The 23,561-nt window shown below is 39.8% G+C and overlaps 4 protein-coding genes across 14 annotated transcripts; 3 read left to right on the top strand and 1 right to left on the bottom strand.

Annotated features, from left to right (window-relative positions):
• Positions 1 to 218: 218 nt before the first annotated feature.
• Positions 219 to 4,171, bottom strand: LOC129113049 (claudin-4-like). 10 transcript variants are annotated; one of them, XM_054625161.1, is made up of 4 exons: positions 4,081 to 4,171; positions 2,863 to 2,926; positions 2,178 to 2,327; positions 219 to 1,501 (listed from the first exon to the last, which is right to left on the bottom strand). In XM_054625161.1, exon 4 carries the CDS (start codon positions 1,247 to 1,249, stop codon positions 617 to 619), a length of 633 nt encoding a protein of 210 aa, XP_054481136.1. In that variant the 5' UTR covers positions 1,250 to 1,501; positions 2,178 to 2,327; positions 2,863 to 2,926; positions 4,081 to 4,171; the 3' UTR covers positions 219 to 616. The 10 variants fall into 10 exon arrangements, with proteins under 10 accessions (XP_054481136.1, XP_054481134.1, XP_054481138.1 ...); XM_054625159.1 differs by having other exon boundaries at positions 219 to 1,484; XM_054625163.1 differs by having other exon boundaries at positions 219 to 1,484; positions 2,178 to 2,320.
• A 138-nt stretch (positions 4,172 to 4,309) lies between these two features.
• LOC129113051 (claudin-like protein ZF-A89) lies at positions 4,310 to 5,042 on the top strand. Its single transcript, XM_054625170.1, has one exon. It carries the CDS (start codon positions 4,356 to 4,358, stop codon positions 4,986 to 4,988), a length of 633 nt encoding a protein of 210 aa, XP_054481145.1. The 5' UTR covers positions 4,310 to 4,355; the 3' UTR covers positions 4,989 to 5,042.
• Positions 5,043 to 6,187: 1,145 nt separating this feature from the next.
• LOC129113609 (claudin-4-like) lies at positions 6,188 to 7,745 on the top strand. The gene has a single exon (XM_054626011.1). It carries the CDS (start codon positions 6,532 to 6,534, stop codon positions 7,087 to 7,089), a length of 558 nt encoding a protein of 185 aa, XP_054481986.1. The 5' UTR covers positions 6,188 to 6,531; the 3' UTR covers positions 7,090 to 7,745.
• A 4,688-nt stretch (positions 7,746 to 12,433) lies between these two features.
• Positions 12,434 to 16,485, top strand: LOC129113608 (claudin-4-like). 2 transcript variants are annotated; one of them, XM_054626009.1, is made up of 2 exons: positions 12,434 to 12,912; positions 15,501 to 16,485. In XM_054626009.1, the coding sequence occupies exons 1-2, from the start codon at positions 12,434 to 12,436 to the stop codon at positions 16,483 to 16,485; spliced, it is 1,464 nt and encodes a 487-aa protein (XP_054481984.1). The 2 variants fall into 2 exon arrangements, with proteins under 2 accessions (XP_054481984.1, XP_054481985.1); XM_054626010.1 differs by lacking the exon at positions 12,434 to 12,912 and adding an exon at positions 15,349 to 15,431 and having other exon boundaries at positions 15,486 to 16,485.
• Positions 16,486 to 23,561: the final 7,076 nt, after the last annotated feature.

The following is a 23,561-nucleotide window of genomic DNA, read 5'->3' as shown; positions in this document are numbered from 1 at the left end:
TTTAAGAATTACATATAGTCACATAGCTTTACAATCTGTACAGCATAAGGCAACCTAGATAGTTTAATCTATGTGTGTTTAAAAATCTTATTCTTTAAAGTAACTAGTAACTATAGCAGTCAAATAGAAATAATATGTAAAAAGTGCAATTAGTCTCCCTGGAACGTAGCATTGAATAACTATCTGAAACCATTTACTTAACCACATTGCTTAGTAACATTTATTTTGTTATGTTCCACCGTGCATATAAAAAAAAAACATTGTTGCGAATACATTTTTTTATTATCCAAAGGAAAAACAAATGAAAAATTAATCACACAACAAATACATGAGTCTTCTTTCGGGAGTTCTTATGTTGTAAATAAGATAAATGAAACATCAGCAGTCTGACACTGAGTATATATTGAAATTAATACACAAAACGATATAAAAAGAAATGAGCTAAGCTTCAATGTTGCTGTATTGTAACATGGCACATACCTTAGAGTCCCACAATGTGTTAGAAAAACAAAATTAGTCACAATGCAAATCACAACTTCTTAAGCAACAGGTTTTTACTATGTGTAAAGTCAGATGCTGTTCAAAGCGTGCTTTGATTTTTATGTAATACAGCAACTCAGACAAATTCCTTCCCGGGCGTTGTGGATTTAGGCGCGGAGTACTTTGCTCCAGTGAATCGGTCTCCTCCTGACGGACACTGACAGCAGAGGAGAGCTCCCCCGATCAGCAGGAGTCCTGATGCTCCCCAGCCCATGTACAAACATGCACCCAGCTCCCTCCTCTGGGAATCAGGAACCATGGGGTTGTAGAAGTCTTTTATGACAGTGTTGGCAGGCAGCGACACGGTCACCAGACACAGAGCCCCACTCAGGATGAAGAAAACACCTGCGGAGATGGCCACTTTGGCTTTTGCTGCCTTGTCCCCAACGCAGGTGGTGCATTTCCCCCCGACCACAGAGAGCAGCAGGCCGAACAGAGAGAACAGGATTGCGATGACCACCATGGCCCGAGCAGCCTGGAGGTCCGTAGGCAGGGCCAGCAGGGAGTCGTAGACCTTGCACTGCATCTGGCCGGTGCTCTGAACCACGCAGGTCATCCACAGTCCTTCCCAGATGGTCTGAGCCACCACGATGTTGTTCCCGATGAAAGCAGACACCTTCCACAGGGGCAGCATACAGATTAGTATGTTTCCAATCCATCCAAGCACCGCCAGCCCGATGCCCAGAATTTGCAGCCCTAAAGATGCCATTGCTGTTTGGTGGTACTCCTTCTCTTTCTTGCACTGTCTCAGTTCTTCACTGGGCAACTAACTAAAAGCTCTCCCACCGGAGGAAGTTTTATATGACTCACAGATGCCCCTGAGTAGCCCCGTCCTCTGGGTGGGCTTTGGCTTCAGTGCTCAGATATAAACATCCATCATGCTGCCTTTGAGTTCAAAGGTGTTTCTCTCCTACAAAGAGGCCCTCTGGTGCCCCAGCAGCGCTCTGAGAAAGAAAAGACGCTTAAACAGTGGGGTTCAGTCAAAGGCTTGCTACAGTAAATGTATGATGTTGTGAAAAGTAAAAAACTAACTTTATGGAGTAGAGAAATATACTGTAGAATATTAATTTTGTATAAAATATGAACATCAAGTCTTCTGCAAACCAATAATGTCAAACAATAATGGATTAATCACAGTGATTCCCAACCAGGGGGTATGTTAAGAGACTTCCAGAAGAAAAGTAGAAAAGTTGATCTGATCAAATTATATATATTCACATATGTGTTTAGGAGGAAAACAAATACACATTTACTTACACGTAGGATTATATTAGAAATAGAAATAAGACAAAGTCTGCAGCTATGCGATTGGTGCTGTTTGGCTGTACTTACTGTGTTTTGAGCTAAATGCTAATGTCAGTAAGCTAACAACTAAAATTAGGCTTGTAACATGCAAGTATGTAGACAAAATATGACCTAACTGAAGACAAAGGGGAACATATAAAATGGGTGATCAAACCATTTTAGAAACAAAGGGTTAAAAAAGACAAACATTACCAACTAAACTACAAATAAAACAAAACAGGACAACTAGCCTTTCAATATAAATATTTCAGGAATTATCCAAAACAAAAAAACACCAACAAATGACTCTAGTAACGAAATAAACAAATCTCTTAATTATATATACCAATTACCTCCATGATATTGTTGACACTTGGTACGTTCCAATTGGCCACTTCCTGTGTTTAAAGGCCATGATTTAGGGGTTCAATCTTCTGCTCCAGCCTTCTAGGTCAGGCAGGCTGGAGCGCTGCATCAAACAGAGGCATCATCATCACTGGTTACTCAAGAAGAAGAAGAACTTCACATGACTTCAGGCAAACTTATATGTAAAGTCAAATTTAAAGTGTGACCGGACAGAAGTTTACTAAATGCATGCATTACAAATAAAAAGTAATGTGCTACCATTCCTGCAAATTTCCCCGCTACGGGACTAATAAAGGATTATCTTATCTTATCTTACTAAATAAACAATGAGTATAAAGTATGAGCCAAAAGCCATGGGTCATTATTTATTTGTGTACAATGGGCACGAGTTCAAAAGGTCAATAAAACTCGCTGAGGAGAAAATCTACACACTAAAGTGTGTGCAGGAGGGTTACCCACTTTGTGATAGAACATTGATACGTCATCTGCCACTGGTGGGACACGACATTGTGGACCCCATCAAACTATCGCCCCACTTGCACACACAATGTGTTTTATTTATTATTTATTAAACATTTCTGCCTTTGCTGGGGAAAAGAAAAAGATAAATTGTGAGTTTAAAATGTCAATCCTGCTTAACAACATCAACAAAAGTATAATTTACTGAAATACCTTCTTCTCATCCAGTTGCTTAATCTCTTTTTTCATCTCCTTCTTAGAGATTTTCCAGCAGGCTCTGTTTATAGAGAGCCATCACATTATTTGTGCCAGCCTGTATAAATAGTATGAGTTTATAAGACATTGATGTGTTAATCAAGCAACAGATGACTGGAATAGACTGCAGGCATGTTGGTTTTTTACTGTGTTCATGATTCACTTAACACAGCGTGGTAGTTTCTTAGTAAGGCTCACTTTAAAAGATGGACATAGCAGGACTACTAGAAAATATAAAACCATTATCATTTTCATGGTTGAAAACCTAGAGGATCATGTTCTTTTCACTGTGAAATAAATCAACAAGTGAAGTTAATTGCCTGTAGTAACACCTAAAGAAGTAAAACCAGTGTGCAGACATTTGCTCTAGCTTACTTGAGTCCGCAACTTCACCATATAATAAAAGAGAAATTTAGCCCCAAAAGCCATCTGAGTACAAGTTAAGTGTCTCCTCATCATTGATCTCCACCTGAAGAATGATTTAAGTTAAACTGCATAAAGTGGATTCAACACATCAGCACTTGTTCATAGGAGTACATGGCAGCTTGTGTTGACAGTTCAGTCACAATTTCAGAGGAGCTGAACTTTCTGCTCTCAATTTTCTCCTTGTAATATTAATGGGTATTTTATCTTACAATATACATGTTAAGTCATTTTTTGCCAGCAGTCCTTTCTTGCCCCATTTACTTATTTTTGCTGTTACATTTATTTGCATTCTTCGTAGCCATCCTTAACAACCAGTTCCTCCTTACTAAAGTAAGCATCACATGGTCTGTCTATTTTGTGCAGTAGTAGTATCAAATGTTGCATCAAACACCCCTTTCCAGAGATACCCTCTACTCCTTATCTATGATTGGGATTTTAGGCTTTTTGAAGCCACCTAACGCAATGAAAGCCGAGCTCTGTCTCGTTAGTAGTGCACTCCTTAGCTCAGCTGAGGCAAACTTGCTGATCAGCACAGGTGGACTCAATCAGCTTGATTGCTGCTCTGGTAAAAGAGCATGAAATAAGGTGGTAACAGGCATTCGTCAATGAAAAGTAATGTTTATGGTCTTTATAGACACTTACAAAATGTAAGACAGGAAAATGGTTACTTATTGTTGCTAGTATTGCAGAATGTTGCACCTGCATCCTTTCATGTCTTATTTCTTCTCATAGTTCAGATAAAATACAGACCTGCAAATTAACCAATTCCCTCTGAGTGAAGTCATCACATGCACTTCAAACCAAAGCCAAGTTTAGAATTTGCCACAAATGTCATAAATCAAGAGTGGGTGGTCAACAATATGGGACTAACTTAATGACTAACTTAATGACAACAGGTGTTTTCAATTTGAACAATTTTGAACAACCAATCAGGAGAGGCCAGCCTATCATGTGGGTATAAGAGCTGCAGGTGAGGACTCAGACCTTTGAATTGTATTCTTGCTTCTGCTCAGCGTGAAAGAAACATGGCATCTGCAGGTCTCCAGATTTTGGCTGTCTTTCTGGCAACCATCGGCTTTCTTGGAGATATCATCATCTGTGCCTTGCCCATGTGGAAGGTATCCGCTTTCATCGGTAACAACATAGTGACGGCGCAGACCTTTTGGGAGGGCCTGTGGATGAACTGTGTGATGCAGAGCACCGGGCAGATGCAGTGCAAGGTCTACGACTCTCTACTGGCCCTCCCTAACGATCTGCAGGCGGCCCGGGCCCTGGTTGTGGTCTCCATCCTGGTCGTCTTAATGGGAATCCTGCTTTCTGTCGCCGGGGGAAAATGCACCAACTGCATTGAAGATGAAGACGCCAAGAGCAGGGTAGCCATCGCTGCTGGGGTGTTCTTCATCGTTGGTGGAATCCTGTGCCTGGTCCCTGTGTGCTGGTCTGCGCACGTGGTCATCAGAAACTTCTACAACCCCATTATGGTGGACGCACAGAGGAGAGAGCTCGGAGCGGCGCTGTTCATCGGTTGGGGATCAGCAGGACTCCTGTTGATTGGAGGGGCACTCCTCTGCTGCCAGTGTCGGCAGCGTAAAGATAGCAGATACTCTGCCAAATATTCTGCCCCACGCTCAGCAGCCAGTGGAGGAGCCTATGTTTAAAATGGCTGCTTTCTTGACTTGGAAACGGGACTGAACTCTTCAAAGTAATGTTTTATAATCTAAACTTTTATTTCATGCTGTTTTTAATGATTATTTTTTTAAATAAATTTAACTTTCCTATAAACACTGGAATTTCGTTTTGTGTGGGGATCGTCTGCTGGGTGACAATGACTTTAAAATATTTCAAGATGGTGGTTCGGTCTCTACAAAGCCTTAGTTCTTGGCTGCATTCAACCTAGTTGGTATAGGTGCCTGGTTTCGTGTCAAAATATAACTACTTTGCAGCTAATTTAGATTATTTTATTTATTTTTTTTGGGGGGGGGGTTAAATGGTGGGTGAAAGTCTGAAGTTACACCAGGGTTGTGTGAAACTGATGGAGTAGGTCTTTCAAAGACATTTTATATGCGCATCACTACCTTATTGACTCACTTACTCTTATGTGACTACTATATTTACTCTTAACGATGACTCTGTTCTACTAAAATTTCCAGTTACCAGCATGCACGATACCAGTAACCTGAAATCAGAGCGGCTAAATGGAATTCAGCCATTGTTCATTTCTATTTAACACCTGTGCTTTTCCTATTGTGATGTGTCAGTGTCCCCAATGGTAAAGGCCTATTTGTGTAATTTGAGGGGAACTATGTGAAATAAGTTTCACTCCTCAAATAAAAATAGTGCTGTGTGTACCATCACCTCTAAAGCTCATTAATGAACATGTATTTGTTTAATCTGCACTATTAGTTTGACCTAGAAGTACATATCCTCTTGTAAACAACATGCTGGTAGGTGGAGTTTTGTTACCTTTGGATAGAGACAGGCTAGTTGTTCACTTGTCTTTGTACCAAACTAGGCTAACTGGCTGTGGTTGCATATTTACTGCAAAGACTTGAGAGTGGCATTGATCTTATCAGCAAGGAAACATATTTTGCAAAATGTCTTCTAGTTTCTCTTAAGAATTAAAATCAACACATGGTTTTAGATTAAATCCCAGTAGTTGTGTAGATGTACTCTACTCTTTCCTCCCATTTATCTGTGTTTTTTGTTCCCCTGAATAAGCTCTTTACAAGTAGGTTTTTTTTTTTTTAGAAACGGTTTATGCATTTATATTCTAAATATTTCTTATATAAAGTCTGACCTGAAGATATTTGAAAGTTTGCCTTTCCTGAAAACTGTTCAAATTGTTGCTTCAGTCCATTTAAAGTTTGTGATTTTGGCTTTTTGTATTGGGTCACAAAGCAGTCTTTCATACACGAGTGCTTTTCTTAGCGGCTTTCTCCTCCTACTTATTCATTGTGAGCACGAATCAGGACAAGCAAGAAACCTGATCCACAAACTAGCAAAGTCCCCTCCCTTTGCTCTTCCTTCTCTCACCCACAATACCACACAGCAAAACACAACCACTGCTGTATTCACAGCTGCGTGAAAGCTTGTGGTTAAAATGATCTTCAGCTCAACTGAAGGTGGATTTTGTTGCTGTCTTTGATTTTTTTTTGTTTTGGCAAACTTTGAATACATGCCTTGGATTTATTTTTTGGGAAAATGCAGACACAGCTCGTTGGTGTGTGTTTGGCAATCATCGGCTTTCTTGGCACCATCCTTATCTGCGCACTGCCTATGTGGAAGGTGACAGCCTTTGTTGGGGCAAACATCATCACCTCTCAGGTTTTCTGGGAAGGTTTATGGATGAATTGTGTAATCCAGAGTACGGGTCATTCGCAGTGTAAGGCCTACGACTCCATTCTGGCTTTACCACAGGATCTGCAGGCTTCCAGGGCTCTGATCTGCGTTTCCATCGCTGTCAGCGTGGTGGCCCTAGGGCTCACTGTGGTCGGGGCCCGCTGCACCAACTTCTTGCGAGGCGACTGGCTGACCAAAGCTAATATTGGCCTGGCTGGAGGTTTGGTGTTTGTTTTAGCAGGACTCCTGTGCATTATTCCTGTCAGCTTGTCGGCGTACAGCATCATCACAGGCTTCTACAACCCCCTGGCCACCTCTGAGAGGAGGGGAGAGCTAGGGGCTTCCATCTATGTGGGCTGGGCGTCTGGAGCTTTGCTCATCATTGGAGGAGGGGTGTTGGGTAGCACCTACCGATGCTGAGGAGGAGTAGGAAACAAGACACGTCGATGCCATGCGACCATTTGAAAATGAGCAGTAATGTGTTTACTGTGATGGACTTTGATTATAGCTTCTCTTTCAACATTTATTTTAACCTTAGTTAAATGCACTATATTGACATTTTGCAACTACAGTTATCCATGTAAAATATGAAAAAGTGTAGCACAGTGTACAGTAAATTGAAGGACCAGGACATGCAGCTTTTTTAAAGTGAAGAATGATACAATGATATGAATGTCTGGTTGAACCAATAGTTGTTAAATGTGATATGTTAGGATGTTATTTGAGAAAAAGAGATCTTAGTATATGTGAATGTTGTAGTATGTGCAGAGCACATTATGAATGCTGCAAGAATAATCAATTTAAAGGCCTTTAAAGACACAAGACTGTCATGTTTCTTAATAATATTAAACTTTATTTTTTTAAATGCCAGCGAAATGTGAATCTGTTTGCAGCAATACAGTTTTACTTGTTTCAGGAATTTTAAGAACCAACTTTCAGGTGCTTGAAACAGTTATAAAGGTAAATAAATCAGCTAAATAAAAAGTAATTAATCTTTTATCACACAAGAGTTGTGAAATAAGTTAAGTTGAACAGTATGTTTGCTGTTGTTGGACACACTTTTCCATCTGGCCAAAAGGAGGAAACTTTGTATGTTTGTATCTTCACAAACAATAAATTCACTTTTGTACATTTGTTCTTTGTCTCACATTATTATTTTCAAAACAACAATTTAAACAAATTTAAGTGTTTTGCAAGTTACAGAAGTTGCTTAGATAAATTCTCTGCAGACATTTTGATGCCCAAAGAAGAGAGAAATATGTTGCTTTGTGACCCTCTTTGCTGTACATCGGCCATTTCAGTAAATAAAGCTTGAAAAACGTGTTTTGGTTCTAGCTCAGAGGTGTTTGAATAAACTCTGTATATTTACAGATAGCTCACAAGCTGCCTGTCTCCACCACATTTGCATGTGTCTGTTGATCTTTGTGTCATCTGACTACTGAACGTAAAAGCAAACCATAACAGCTGATGCAAGCAGCTCACTCTCTATTTCAGCAGAAACAAGACAAGATACATGCACAGGGGATATTTGGGGTAAATTAGTTTTGTTTTTGTTTATTGCTGCATAACTGAATATTTTTAAATGGGAGGGCAGGGCAAGCAGATCGGGGGTCTGGCACTGGTTCTGATGGGTGTGTTAGGAGTGAGTTTGGCATGTGGACTGCCTATGTGGCGTGAGACGTCTTTTGTGGGAGCAAATATTGTGACGGCTCAATCGGTAAGTCCATACACACAAAATACAAAAATATACCTTTCAGATTGAAAAAAAGGAGTTTAGAATCAGCAAAGCATAGTGAATGTGTGATGGGTATATAACGCAAGTAATTCTTTACAATTTAATGCTGGATTACATTGAAAAATGTTACCTGACTTTAATTTACAAAAAACTAACCAAAAAATACAAAAAGTCTTTCAATTTAATTTTGTATTCTGCATCAACACAAAGCATAACTGGGCACATACTGTAAGATGCATCTCAAGTCAGAGTTTATGGACCATCTCACCTACATCATGAATTAATTATCATTGCGCAGTTTCTTAACTCTCTGTCTCTGTCTTAGGTCTGGGATGGTCTGTGGTTACACTGTGTCCTTCAGGCCACAGGTCAGATGCAGTGCAAGAGACACACAACATCCATCACTATGACCTCTGACATCACGGCTGGACGAGCCCTCACATTGATCTCCATCCTTGCTGGCCTCCTGGGCTTCATTGTCACCCTCCTCGGAGGAGGCGTTGTCAACTGTAGTGGCACTCCACCTGATCCCTTAGAGCCTCCGACCACCTCTTCCTCCAGAAAAAAGGTGCGATGTTGTATTTGTATTGTGCAGACTGGGTGTTTTGGGATCTGCAAGGCAACTCTGTAATAATATACATTGTAGCAAGGACTTTATTTCAGTTTTTAATCCAAAAATGTTCCTCAAAACAATGAAAATAGAGGGCCAGTGGTGGAAATGAGCTGTGGGTTATTTATCCTTTATGTCAGCTAGTTTGTGGCAATTTGAAAAAACACTAATATATTTAGGTAATGCACTATATGTAGGATTAACATCAAATGTTTAAGATTTTGGTCCTTCTGCAAAACAGAGCCTCAAAATCAATTAAAATGCTCGAGTCACTTAAAGGCATTTCTCATTTCCGTTTGGATGGTGTTTAGTGGTACATGGTACTTGCAGATATTGAAAACTCTCTATCTCTATTATAAAAACAATCCTCTTTTGGTGGAACCCCCCCATTGAAATCAAAGCACAGACTGAAACAGAAATGTAGTTTCACTTCCTTTTAGAACCCTCTTATACACACCTTGAAATCACCTTTAAATAAGGATTTGGTTCTAGAGGTTTGTAAATTGAAAAACATCCATATTTGCCCTGCTTTTTATGGTAAAATGACATGGTAGCTGCCTGCACTCAAAGGTCTGTGAATGGAAGTTTCAAAGTTCAACATTTGTTACCAACTGACACATTGGAAACAGACAATCGCTAGTAAAAAAATGGTCTGGTGTGTAAAACAATTTCTGTGTGTTAATTGCAAATAGAGCCTGTGTAGGGTTTGAATATGTCTGACTTTTTTGGTTATAGTAAAAATCCACTTTGACAGCAATTTTCACTGCGTTCACAGCGATGGTCTCGATCATTTTTCAAAAACAAGCTATTTATGCCATCCGAATTATTTTGAATTTGCTGTTATCCCAAACCTTCTGCACAGAATCACTGATCATTGATATATTGTATCAGTGATATCCTCTGTCTGTCCAGGTGTGTCTGCTGGCAGGAGCTCTGTGTGTCTTAGCTGGCATCCTGTGCCTGGTTTCAGTCAGCTGGTCCGCAGCATTAACCATCTCCATCTACAATGACCCCTTCGTGACTGCGGCCCTGAAGAGAGAGGTGGGCTCCTCCATCTACATAGGCTGGGCCTCCTCCTTGCTGCTCCTCCTCGGCGGTGCTCTGATCTGTTTCGTCTGTGGGGAGAAGGAGAGGACCCCACCTTCCTACTACTCCTACATGCCGTACAGCACCTACACTCAAAACAGCGACGCTGCATCCCGTGTGGCCAATCTGAGGTCGGATGTCATGGGACCAAACACCTCAAGGATGTTTGACCGACGTACGCCAAGTAGGATGTTGGAGCACGTTGCCCAAGTGCATGAACATAACTCCCTGAATAAAGCTCAGAGTGGGCTGTTTAATCAGCCTCAGGGGACGCAACCAGGACCCCAGCAGGGGACGTTTGGCCGTAATCCTTCATACAGATCAGGGACACCAGATAAGGGAGGGGCTTATTCATGGGAGTGAAGCCAAATCTGGTGAATGACGTTTCCAGCAGAGCCACAACAGTGCCCAGTGAATATTTTTACAATATGGTGGTCTAAATCTGGATGGGTATATCCGCACGGATCATCGCTCTGAGAATGACTGAACACAATAATCACAGTTGTCACTGATTACATGCTAATTAATTCTCACTTTCTTTCTTTGGAGGGATCAGTAAAGTTTGATTTTGTTTTTAATAATAATGATATCTGGGTTTACAAGCAGCGGACTGCTACAAATTCATGATGTGCTTGTTCAAATCCAGAAAATTGTATTTCTTCTTTTAGATTTTTTTCAAATATACCAGAATTGTTTTTGTGTCTGGTATATATTTATGGAGCAGCCAAATAAAAGGAGTCTTAGGTTTGAACATTATAAACATCTTGAACTTCAGTAAGGAACTGCAAAAGATTATTTTAACAACTGTAAAGCTAATTATGTGAAAATAAAAGGGTAAAACTGTATGTTAAGGGCTTAACTTTATGAGTTGCTCTGTTCTTTCAACACATATTTTATCAAATAGAGTAGATACGTTTCTCGTTTCCTTTCATCTATAAATTTATATAATTCTTTTTGAAGATTACTCAAAAAATTCTCTGTGGTAGAATATTATTTATTTATGTTCTTCCTCAAGAGATATTGTTGAGACAAGTTTTGTTATTACTAAATGCAGATTTGCATGTTTAGCATGTTTTTCTAAGCTATTTATTAAAAGCAGGACAAGTATGATATTATTATATCAAGTTAAAAAACACACACAAATACTCTTTGTTGCAGCAGAGCCAATTTGTACTTTATAAATAAAATGACAGCCATATATTGGAGAAAAAGCTGTTTTTCATTTCAGATTCACTGAACTTTATATGGACTGAGAAAAGTATAATATCCTTATCTTATATCATTTTTTTGTTTAGATAAACTCCACTTTTATACAATGACTCAACTGAATGAAGGTCAGCTACAGCTTTCCTAAGTAAGTACCACAACGTTAGCAAGTGCTTGTGTTTAAGGACAACTTTTGCAGGACAGTTCAGCAAATATCTGCTGCTTCACTCAGTCTTACAGTTGATAAAGATCACTTCCACAGGCGGAGCTCTGCAGCTGACCTCCTTCTGCGAGGAGAAGAACCAGAGGGTAATTCCCTGCAGGCATGTTGTTATGTGAGCATCCAAACACATACTTGTCATCACACTCTTCTAGTATCGATAGGCAGTGTGATCATTCAGGAAGTGTGACTCAGGTGCCCTGTCTGGGAGCCATTTCAAAACTATTGATCTTTGCCAAATGGAAGAATACTTGAATATTAACATTTACTGTGAATGACTGTTGCATTTGACAGTGATACCGTAATAATTTTGATTTCTTACTAGGAACTTATTTACATGGGGATTTAAGTGATTTTGTATTTAAAATTTTCATGAACAAAAGTGATATGAGTAATTATTCATAACTGGACGGTCTCACAGATGTGTTCATTTAAAGTGAATCAAACAAAAGAAGAAAATAGAAACTGACACTGAAACTGAGGTTTAACAATAGTGACATTTGTGTTGATCACTTGGTAAGTTCCTATTTGCATAATTCCTAAGCAAACACTGTACCGTTCTCATTACTGATTTGAAATTCCCTCTTAATCTTACAGAACAATCATTGTGTGTTGATAAGAAGCATAGTTTGTAGCTGTGCTGTATTTCCGTGGTTTTGACCTTATTGGGGCCTCCGTGTAAATCTCTGTTGAGAAGCATCTGGTCAGGTGAGATTTCTTCACAAACCAGTTTCAGCTGAGAGGCAGCGGCGGCAAACTCCTCCTCTGATTTCCCCTTTACAGCAAAACCTGTAACCTGTGGGCAATAAAACCTCCATCCACTCCTTTGTTTGTTTCACTGGTTATTCCCTCCAGCTCTCCGCAAGACACATTCCTCCTTCTTTGAAGAGACCAACAGAGCTTCAGCATGGTGTCTGCTGGACGACAGATTCTGGGCTTGGCACTGGCCATCATCGGCTTTCTGGGAAGCATCATCATCTGCGCTCTCCCCACATGGAAAGTCACAGCCTTCATTGGTGCCAATATCGTCACCGCTCAGGTGATCTGGGAGGGTTTATGGATGAACTGTGTGACCCAGAGTACAGGTCAGATGCAGTGCAAAATCTACGACTCTCTCCTAGCCTTACCTCAAGACCTGCAGGCCGCCAGAGCACTCGTCATCATCGGCATCATCGCCGGGATCTTCGGAGTCCTTCTCGGCGTGGTCGGGGGCAAGTGCACCAACTTTGTGGACGATGAAAGGGAAAAGAGCAAAGTGGCCATCGCTTCTGGAATCATCTTTATCATCGCAGGCCTCCTGGTGCTCGTTCCCGTCAGCTGGGCCGCCAACACCATCATTCGTGATTTCTACAACCCCGTTATGACCAACGCTCAAAAGAGGGAGCTTGGGGCCTCGCTCTACATCGGCTGGGGCTCTGCAGGGCTGCTGTTCCTGGGTGGGGGACTCCTCTGCAGCTCCTGTCCCCCCAGAGATGAGAAGAACTATGATGTGAAGTACTCTAAGGCTAGCTCTGCACACAGCAGCAAGGCCTACGTTTAGATCTTCAGCGGGAAGACAAACTGGGACAGTCTGTTGGAAAGTGTTTTGATGGTTTGTCCCATGAAGATGACTTGACCAATTTAAGTTGTAAAATGTGTGTTTTTTTAATTCTCTACATGTGAATACACAATGCTTTTGTATTTAAACTATCTTTCACACAGTTTTCCTTGTATGCTGTTTATTAGTCCCACACACTAATATGTTTTCTCTGACACGTTAGATTCAGAACATGACTGCTATATATGAAACACATTGTATATTTATGAAACTTGCATGTATAGTTACTGTTTTGTGTGTAAGCCTGATACTCTTTCTTGATCCGACTACAATACTGATGATAATGGGACTGATTCACAGTAGCTGCTTGAGTAGAATTTTCTTTAGATTTTTTTGTCATTTGTAAGACACATATTTGCAAGCACACAAGTCCTTTTCCATCTCTTCACTGCATTTTTTAAAAGAGGAAATAACAGTGATGGCATGTGCCCAAATAAATGGTGTAAAGTGGATCAGGTTTTCCAAGTGAAGCTACGTGAAAGAATCTTCACTAACAGGTTGTGTGACAAAGTGTGCTTCCTGCCAAAGAAACATTGCTAAATAAACAAAGAGACTGAGTGATAACTGTGTGAATGTTTTGAGTTTAAATTTGTGTTTGTAGAATTCCCTCTTTTATCTTGTTAAACTAAGCACAAGCGGAAGAGATTTCTTGTGTCATTTAAACACAAATATTATGATATACGTAAACCTGGTTTGTTATAATGTGAGGGAAAAAAATGAATAGACATGAAAAGCCAGTGCGTGAAGTGTTTTCTATTTATTCACTTTTAGATTGGAAGGTAGCTTTTTTCTTGAAATAACATGACTTTATTACATTGCAACTTTATTTAATATTACAATTTTTATTCCCAATATATTACGACTTTATCCTTGACTTCTAAGGGGACACAGATATGTGTTAAGTGTTTTGCATGTTTAGAAAGTTTCAAACATGAGCAGAACTCTTGCTAAAAAACAAGCGTGTGTGTTGACACAGCAGAGATAACATTTAGTGAGAAAAGTTGATCTAAATAAGAATACAAAATTGTGAAAGCAATACAGAAAGCCTGAGAGCCTTACTGCTTATATTCCATTATATTTGAATGTTTTCATTTACACAAATACATTTCACCATAAATTGGTACAACATCAAAATTGAGGAAATGAAGTGTTAACCACTCAAAATTTCCTGTAAGAGGAGCCCAAGACCCCCGGCTTTAGAAATGTCCCCTACTCCTTAAACAAAATATCTCTCGGAACTTTAGATGACAGCAAGATTAAAGATGATTTTGTGCCTGATTAACAGGTTAAGTAGTGTGTGTGTGTGTGTGTGTGTGTGTGTGTGTGTGTGTGTGTGTGTGTGTGTGTGTGTGTGTGTGTGTGTGTGTGTGTGTGTGTGTGTGTGTGTGTGTGTGTGTTGTGTGTGTGGGGTGCATGTTTGAAACAGGTTTTTCTATGCAGAGATGCGGAGATTGTGTTCCACATCATTCTCCTTTTGTTACAAAAATACACTCTGCATGCACGCTTTATTCACATCCACAAAAGCCAGAGGATGTGTATACACATACACACACACTGAGCTTACTCAAGTATTAACTTTTGAATCAAATCAAATCTGACTTCTGGAGAAAGAAAATGATGCAGCGCCTCATGAGTGTGCATCTTGTAAACATGTTGAATGCCCAGGGGCCTATTATTCTTTCTGCTTCGTACTAAGCTTATCGTTACCAAAATAATTTCGTCAGACAAAGATGATAAGGGAGGGAATAGATGATGTCACGGTTTCACAGCTACCCCTCTCTGGCTCTCCCTCCCTGTTTTTCTGTCAGCCTCCTCCCCCTTTTGTTTTCCTATAGAGTAGGTGTGGTGCATCCACACCTGTCCAGTAGCACACAGGCAGCAGCTCAGGTGACAGAAAAGAAGGAACACTCTCAGATGGAGAAATAAAGAGAGAGAGGACAGGGAGAGAGAGAGAGGGGATGAAGAGGACAGCAGTTAGGGAAACGAAGGAGGCGGGACGAGACAAAGGAGAAGTATGCTGTAAACAAATTAACTGAGGCTGAAGAGAGACACACCCGGAGTCGAGCTACTGGAGGCTGGACCAACAACTGAACGAGTCAGACAAGGCTCTGTGTTTTTTGGGACACACACCTTACAAGATCGCAACTGTGGCAAGAACAAAATAGCTGAAGAAAAGCACAAAAACGGAGTCGAATGAGAACGGCAACATGACACTTTGAGAAAGACTGACAAAGAAAAGCTCACAGAGAGATACAAGAGAGGAGAAGAGTCACCAGGAGTGACAGCAAAAGAAGCTCCGCAGACAAGAGTAATCCATTAGAGCACTCACAAAGGTCTGAGAATTTCTTGAGCACCTTCAGAGAACTTTGCATCCCCCCTACGTCATGGCCTCTATGGGGATGCAAATGCTGGCCAGCGCCCTGTGCCTCCTGGGTTGGGCAGGGGTCATCATCAGCTGCATACTGCCCATGTGGCGGGTCACGGCCTTCGTGGGGAGCACCATCGTCACCTCGCAGACCATCTGGGAGGGCATCTGGATGACCTGCGTGGTCCAGAGCACGGGGCAGATCATGTGTAAACCTTACGAGTCTCTCCTCGCTCTCAGCGCAGACCTGCAGGCCGCCAGGGCTCTCACCGTCCTCGCCATCGCCACGGGCAGCGCAGGCCTCATTCTGGCCTTCATTGGAGGAAAGTGCACTCGCTTTTTGGATGAGGAAGGAGAGGGGGTCAAGGGCAAGGTGGCTGTAGCAGCGGGGGCAGTTTTGATTGTCACAGGGTTACTGTGTTTGATTCCCACGTCATGGGCGGCCGGGTCCGTGGTGAAGAAGTTCTACAGCGCCACCATAGATGCTCAGCGGAGGGAGATTGGAGCCTGTCTCTACATCGGCTGGGGAGCGTCCATCCTGCTCATTCTGGGAGGGGGTTTGTTCATCAGCTCAGCGTGCCCCATCAAAGCCCACAACACAGACAAGAGCCCTTCTGTCCGCTACGTGGTGGTCCGCTCCTCCAACGGGGCAAGCCAGGCAGGTTCTCAACGCACCAGAGTACCAGCGGCAACGTCTCAGCCTGTCGGAGCGAAGCTTCCCACGTCTCAAAGCGCCAATGGATCATCAACAAAGCCACCGCTGTACACAAGACCTCCATGGGAGGACGGGCCTGAGCAGGACTCTAAGCTGGAGTCTGAACGATCATGGGCACCATCGACAAAGTCTCAGATGAAAAGACCGGAGTCAACAAAGTCTGAAAACAGTGAGGCGCCCTCGACAAAATCTCAGCTGCAACGAGCAGAAGTGGAAGAGATTTTATCAGTGGAGACTGAAAATGAGGACGCATCCTCAAATCCAGCAAGGACTTATCTATAATATGACCCCCACCCACACACACACACACACACACACACACACACACACACACACACACACACACACACACACACACACACACACACACACACACACACACACACACGTATATACACACTTACGTTCAAACACACAATACAGAAGTTTTACATATAGGAGTAATTTAGCAGTAGTAGTTTACTTATTTTGTGACAATTTAATGAAGGGAAAGTAGTTCATTGTATTTATATAGTTATCTTTATACTTTATACTTTGTACATGTTGCTTTGATAAAAAGATGGAAAGAAGGAGGTCTGGACTACACTCCCAATATGAAGGACAATAGCAGTTTCAAAAAGTTATGTGCACTAAAACAGAATTTAAAACCAAAAACGGTAACAAACTAAATCCAGGTGCAAGTGAAGTATATTATTGTTGTATTTTTTTATTCTTTTTTTATTTTAAGAAATTGTCAGCTTTACCTTTGACATGTTGTGGGGCATTAAACTGGTATCAACTTTTTAACTATTTAAATGCACTGAATGAGGTTGAATTTGTCTTAATTACCAACTTTTGCTCAGACTTTTTAGCTTGTTTGTCTCTGCTGGACATTCAGCAACCTGAACAACATCAAGGGACATGGGCAACATACAGAATGAAGCAGCAACATATTTAAGCCTTCTTTAAATTGATACCAATGCATGTTTTAATCAAAGGATGTGCTAATTTGATGAGACATATGGCCATGAAAAACTTGTTGCAAATAAATAGTTACACTATTTAGATTGTAATATTGTCACTGAAATGTGATTCTGTGTTTATTTTATTTGTACAGATATTATTGACAGATATTTGTTCACTTTCATTCATACTTTTCATTAAATGACTGTAATTTGATTGAGCTGGTCTTTTTCACTATTCTAAATGTATTTAACTTGGTCACACATGAGCTGAAAAGGGCCTTTCCTTTGAAGTACACATCATTCCCCTGGACGTTTTACAGCTCCTGGCTATTCAAATCTACAGGATAAACTGGTTTGACAGAGAGTGTGTTAACAGTGGAGGAAGAGGGAGGGCACCGAGTGTTTGTAGAAGAGTTGAATTCAGTTTCAGTGTGTCATGTTTGTGGGACATGGTTTGTTTTATTTATTCATTTATTTATTTAAATGTACTGTAGCAGCATTATCTAATCCAGTGCTGCCAGTTGCCTAAAATGCAAAACACATAAGTTTTACTTTAGAGAGTTATAAACTTTTGTGTTATGAATACGTTTACATACATAAGTAAGGATGGAAACTAGAGAAACAAGTTGTATACACAAATAAAAACATGCTGAAGCAAGCCAACAACAATAAAATAAAGTTATCTGAGTTTGAAAAATGTTTAGGAGTACGACATGACTGACCAAACAATACAGGCCACTGTAACTTCATGAAAACACTTAATTGATGTAATTGATGTTCATGCTCGTCTCATAGTATTGTGAAACACTGCCATCCCATGGTCAGTGGAGAAAATCTGATCAAAATGACAATCCTTGTTTCAGGTCCTGCTTGTCTCAATTCTAGGGCCACATACTATATATATATATATGCATACAGTAAAGGATATAGCCTTTACCTTGTATATTGCCTTTAGCCTGTATATTGTTTTTTTATAGGATACTGTTCTTGCAATTAGCAAACAAGAATTCAACACACTGTTACACTAATAGGAAATCATTCAATATTTACATGATTGGGTGTCAATCAAACTACAACTTTGGAATGCTGGTGCCAATAAAATGCCAAGATTAAGTAAAATGTTTTTCCAACACTAAATAGTTATTTTTGGATTTGTTTTTCTGAGATATTCCTGCAGCTGTGGCAGCTGTTTGCAGCGCCTCCTTTTGCTTTGGGTGGTCCTTTGTGGGAAGAACGTATCATTTAGTATGCATAACTGTTCAGAGTGTACTTTGTTTAGTCACTTTTCCCATTTGAACGCCATCGTGTGTTAGAGATGTTATGCTGTAGTTGAAAACTATGTCAATATGAGTGTTAAAGAATAACTGTGATATACATTGGATCATTATTTATACAGTTAATGTTACTAATTATTTAATGTGTATAGACTTCTACTTGAATTATTTTATTTACTTATTTTGAAGTTCACTCCTCATGTGTCGTGTTTGGTTTTATTTCCTGTTTTTAAGGTGTTTTCTTTTCCCTTTATATTTTCTGCCCCACCCTAATCAGTCTCACCTGTCCCTCTTTTGTCCTGCACTCACCACCTGCTCACCTGTTCTCACTTCCCTTGTTAGTCAGTCACTGGCCACCTCAGTGCCTTTGATATGGGGTTTTTTTCACTTGTAACCTGCCTGCCTTCCTGCCTGCTTGTTGGACTCTTGGCTTGTAAGCTTTTTGCTTAATTACATGGTTTCTTTGTATTTATCTGTCTGACAAGTTATCCCTCTACTTAAAATGAGATATCCACTGCTTTAATGTGAAGTAGTACATTGATTGTTCAGATCAAAACATTTGTTGGGAAGAAGCCCGAGTGGAAAAACACCCCACAGAAAATTTTAAAGAGCATTTAACAGTGTTGTTTGTCTTGGGGAAGCAGGCATCACAGATGCTTTTTGGACAAAAAATATGTTCTGTGTCTGGTATAGTGATTGTAAAAGTGATTCACAAGAATATAAACACTGTCACCTTGTGGTTTACCTTGAGATCATTACAAGATGCAACACTTTTACCAGCAAGTATTTTAATAGAGCCAAAGGGAAAGTACAACACACATCAAATGCATTAAGTTAATTTGCATTTGGCACATTTTCAAATACCAACAGTAAACAATGTTCTTAACATGCTAGATCACATCACATTTGCATTTCACCTTTGAACTTCTCAAACAAAATCACACATTTTTGTGAGAGAATTTATTTGGGAGGCTATACAGGCAAAACTATCAATTGTAAATGATTAGTGTATGTTCCTTTGACAGATTAACATTAGTGTCAGTCAGTAAAAGACTGACGTAAAAATAGAAAAATATAGATACTTGACATTTAAGGTGTAGATTGAGTTACTTGAGTATGTTGTATTTCCTTTCATATTTAGTCTACACTTGCTGGTCTGAGTCACAGCATGGTATGCCTCATCCCTGTGGTGAGTTGTGCTAAAGCCTCTTGTAGAGGTACACATAACCAGATTAAAAGACGTTTCCTTCTGTTGACACTCCTCTTGCCCAGTTTTCCTCCTCAGTGGCAGCTACACAAATCCAGAGACTCTCTTCTTCCATCTGCTTCAGCTCACACTTCAGAGCAGCTTTGTACTCCAGGTTGTCAATGCTTTCTCTGAACGTCATAAGAACGTAGCCAACTAAAAAGAACAGGAGCCAATGTAGCAGTGTTGCTTTGTAAATGGTTACATTATGTCAATATGGACAAATTACACATAGCCTACATAAAATACAATTACAACCTAGTTTAATATGTTTAACCTGGTTTGCAGACGATGCACAGCTCTCTGACCACACTTACAGAAAAATGCTTCACACTGAGTGCTCCACACTTCACAACCAAGTCAAGTGATTCTGCACGAGGAAGTGCCCTTTAAACAGTATTTAAACTGACATGAGATTGATAAGATGATGAATGAAATGTGGGGTGAACTGCCCTTTAAGTACATGTTGTTAACAAGGCATTAAAGATGGTTATGTTGTATTATGATTCAAAAGAGCTGTGGTGGAAGAAATCTATCAGTTAATGTCCCGAGATGAGTCTCAATGACCGTGGAAATAAAGATCAAATGACAATTGAGTGTCTTTGTGGGATTTTATTTCTGCAGGAAGAGGCATATGTTTTACAGAGTCTGAAAAAGAATGCACTAAAGAAAGAGGCTGCACTCTCTGCTTTATAGGCTGTAACAAACATGTCTTGTAATGTCTGTCTTGATAGCTCTGCTGGAGCCTCAGTAGTAATGTGATGGTCAAAGTGGGAAAAACAAGTTGTTTCTCACATGAAACTTTCACACAGTAAATTTCCATTACAGAGCCTAATAAGTACAAAGACATATTATCACCAACTGTAGTCATACTGTGAAGGGATGCTTACACTTCTTTCACAATTTCCAACGTTCTTTGTGATGACTCCATTACTCCGTCCATCTGATGATAAGGGCACAGAGGTCAGGGAAAGGAAGACATTCAGAGGACAAACCAGCGGACACAGAAGAATGAGTTGACGTGTTGACTTTTGTGGCCAGGAAGGAATAGGAGAGGTTCAGCAGAGATGTGGACCAGAACAAGAATTCAGTCGTTTCCTCACAGGGTACTTGGGCCAAAAGATGGTAGCAACGTCCACAATCAAGTGGAACATTTAAAATAGAGGACAGGGAACCTAACGCTCCTTCAAAATAAAGAGAGAACTTGTGGCTGGGCTACAGGCCGAGCTTGTAAGGACTATAGAAGGACTAAGGATCTATAATGATGTTTAGATATGGAAAATATTTAATTAAATTACTATTCTAACTCATTGTACCCCAAAATACCTTGTACCAAATCACTTCAAAATATGCAGCTCAAATGTATACTACTTACTGTGTACTTCTACTTCAGGGGAAACATTGTCTTACCACATTAACATGACAAATAAATGATAACTGGTTATGTTGCAGATTCAGATACTCACATTATATATAAAACTTACAATATGGTGCATTATTATTGATTAAACTATACAGCATCACATAAGAATGTTAGCTCCACATTGACCAGAGGATAAGTGAATTTTCAGTATATTGCGCTGATAATGCCTCTTTCACTCTTAACTTAGTAAGAAGTTGCAGGACCTTTGCTGTGCGGTATTAATAGTCTTACTTCTGAAAGAGAGTTTTGAATACTGTTGATAAAAGTTATATTACTTCATTAAGTTTAAATATATTTCCATGCAAAAAGAGAGACTAAAAGTAGATTCCCAATAAGTTGTCAGTTTACCCAAAAAACACTTTTTGGAAATTTGCTGCGATCGTTTTCAGACAACTAAGAATTGCTACGAGGTGCCTTGAAACCGGCTCGGCTGTCGCCATTGATACTTCAGCGAACCCATGGTGTGAACAGGATGCTGGTAAAACATACTTAATATGAAGACATCCCCGGGACTCACAGTCGACCGGGCCCGGCTTAGCAGAGGCATTTTGTTATAAAAAATGTTTTATATTGCAACATGTTAGACTGCAAAGCCCTGAAGCTCTGCCCCTGCTACTACACAGAGTGCTGTTCACTTCTTTATTCAAAGTTTATTTAAATAACAGATTAATCTCCTGTCTACAACTTGCACTATTCTGTTTAGTTTTGGTTTAATGTGTTAAAACATGGCTTTCATGAGGTCATTACAACATCAAATTAGGATACATTTTTATTTCATTCCACACAAATCCAAACGGCTTTATTTAACACAATAAAACTCTTCACTCTGTATCTTCGCAGTGTCTATAAAGGCTCATGTAAACAGTTTTTACTAACTTGGACATTTTTAGCTCTTAAATAAAGTTGCTCCAGGTTTGTACCTGAGCTGCAGTTAGCTGATGATAGGCTGTCTTTCTTTACATTTCACTTTATCTATTAAAAACTCAAACTGTAATCAGTTCAAAGCAAACTGAGGTATTCACTCAAATGTGTGCTCTGTAGAAACTACATTTGATCTCCACTAAATTGTATAAAGAGCGATGTCTTGAAATGTTAGTTTCAAATGAAGTGGCTTGATTTGAAAAAATACTTGTTAAATTCAGGCTGACGTGTAAACTTGTCTTCTAAGTCTGAGCATTCAGTCCTAAAGTGTAACAGGTCTTTTCGAAACATCTGAGTAATCCTAAAAAATACTGAGCTGCAATTAGTCTATAAACTGCACTATGATCATCATGATCATTGCAAATGGCCAAACATCGTTGTAAAGAGTCACATGACATTTTGTACAAGTTGCCATTACTGTACAGGATTTAGTTTTTCTGCAAAGATCAGGGCAAATCCAACTTTGGATATCAAGATTGTCTTTAAAATGTGTATTTGATGCACATTCATATGCAGATTATTAATTCCTAAGAATTATCTATTATTAAAAAAACATATTTAGAAGACATTTTTTGCTCCGTAGTTAAAATGACAAAATTAACTGACACATTATGGGATGATTAAATTATTGTCTAAGAGACGACAACCAACGTCAGCACAAACATCAAGAAAACAGAAACATTACTGTATGATCACTTTCAAAATAATTTGACAACTCAAATCACTGACACAACTTTGTTGTGCATGTGAGAAACACAAGGCATCTCATTGGCTACAATATTGTTTTTAACTACTGGACTTGGAATTTGGCAGGAAAATCCCATTATAGCAAATATAAAACATTAAACTCTCCACAATGACCTCAAAAAAACATGCATAGTGATGTTATTTAAGCATTTATAGCACAAATAAATAAGGTCAAAGATACAAATTGAAGCACTTAAGCAATGGTTTGAAAAAAAGGACACTTCCACTTAGACATTTGACACAACACCATTTACACAAGACCAATGTTGGGCTCATTTATAAAGAAGTCTGACTAACAGGCTGGTCCAAATAAACAACATGCAGAGTCTCTGGTTGTTCATTTGGCATCCAGCCTCTCCCTTTTTAAGGATGTTATAAGGAGTGTAGTAGAATAAACATTCACTAAGTTTATGCAGGTCTAGATTTGTGAAATGCAGTGCACACACCGCTGTCAATGATCTTTACCATGTGAATTACTATCGGACTTAACCAAGTCAAATGAAAGTAGCCTGTTAAACAAGGTAACCGTTAATGGATACCATACTGTTTGTCTCAGGGAAAAACAATTAGATTCTACCTGCAGTGATTGTCTCCAACACTGACCCTGAGAAGTACATGCGCTGAGGCAAAAAAGAGAACAAGAAAGCCATGAATCTACAAATCTGTAAATCAGTCAGCATATGGCATTAACCCCCAATGCTAACATGAGACACATGAGAACAACGAGAGCAAATGAAACCTTAGTAACTCAAATCATAATAGTAAAAAATAAAGTTCAAGGCACATCAACGGTCTAAAGTACA

Source organism: Anoplopoma fimbria, chromosome 24 (assembly GCF_027596085.1).
Source record: "Anoplopoma fimbria isolate UVic2021 breed Golden Eagle Sablefish chromosome 24, Afim_UVic_2022, whole genome shotgun sequence".
NCBI classification, from domain to species: Eukaryota; Metazoa; Chordata; class Actinopteri; order Perciformes; family Anoplopomatidae; genus Anoplopoma; species Anoplopoma fimbria.
The sequence above is the reverse complement of the archived record's forward strand: the minus strand, read 5'-3'. Positions and strand labels throughout refer to the sequence as shown.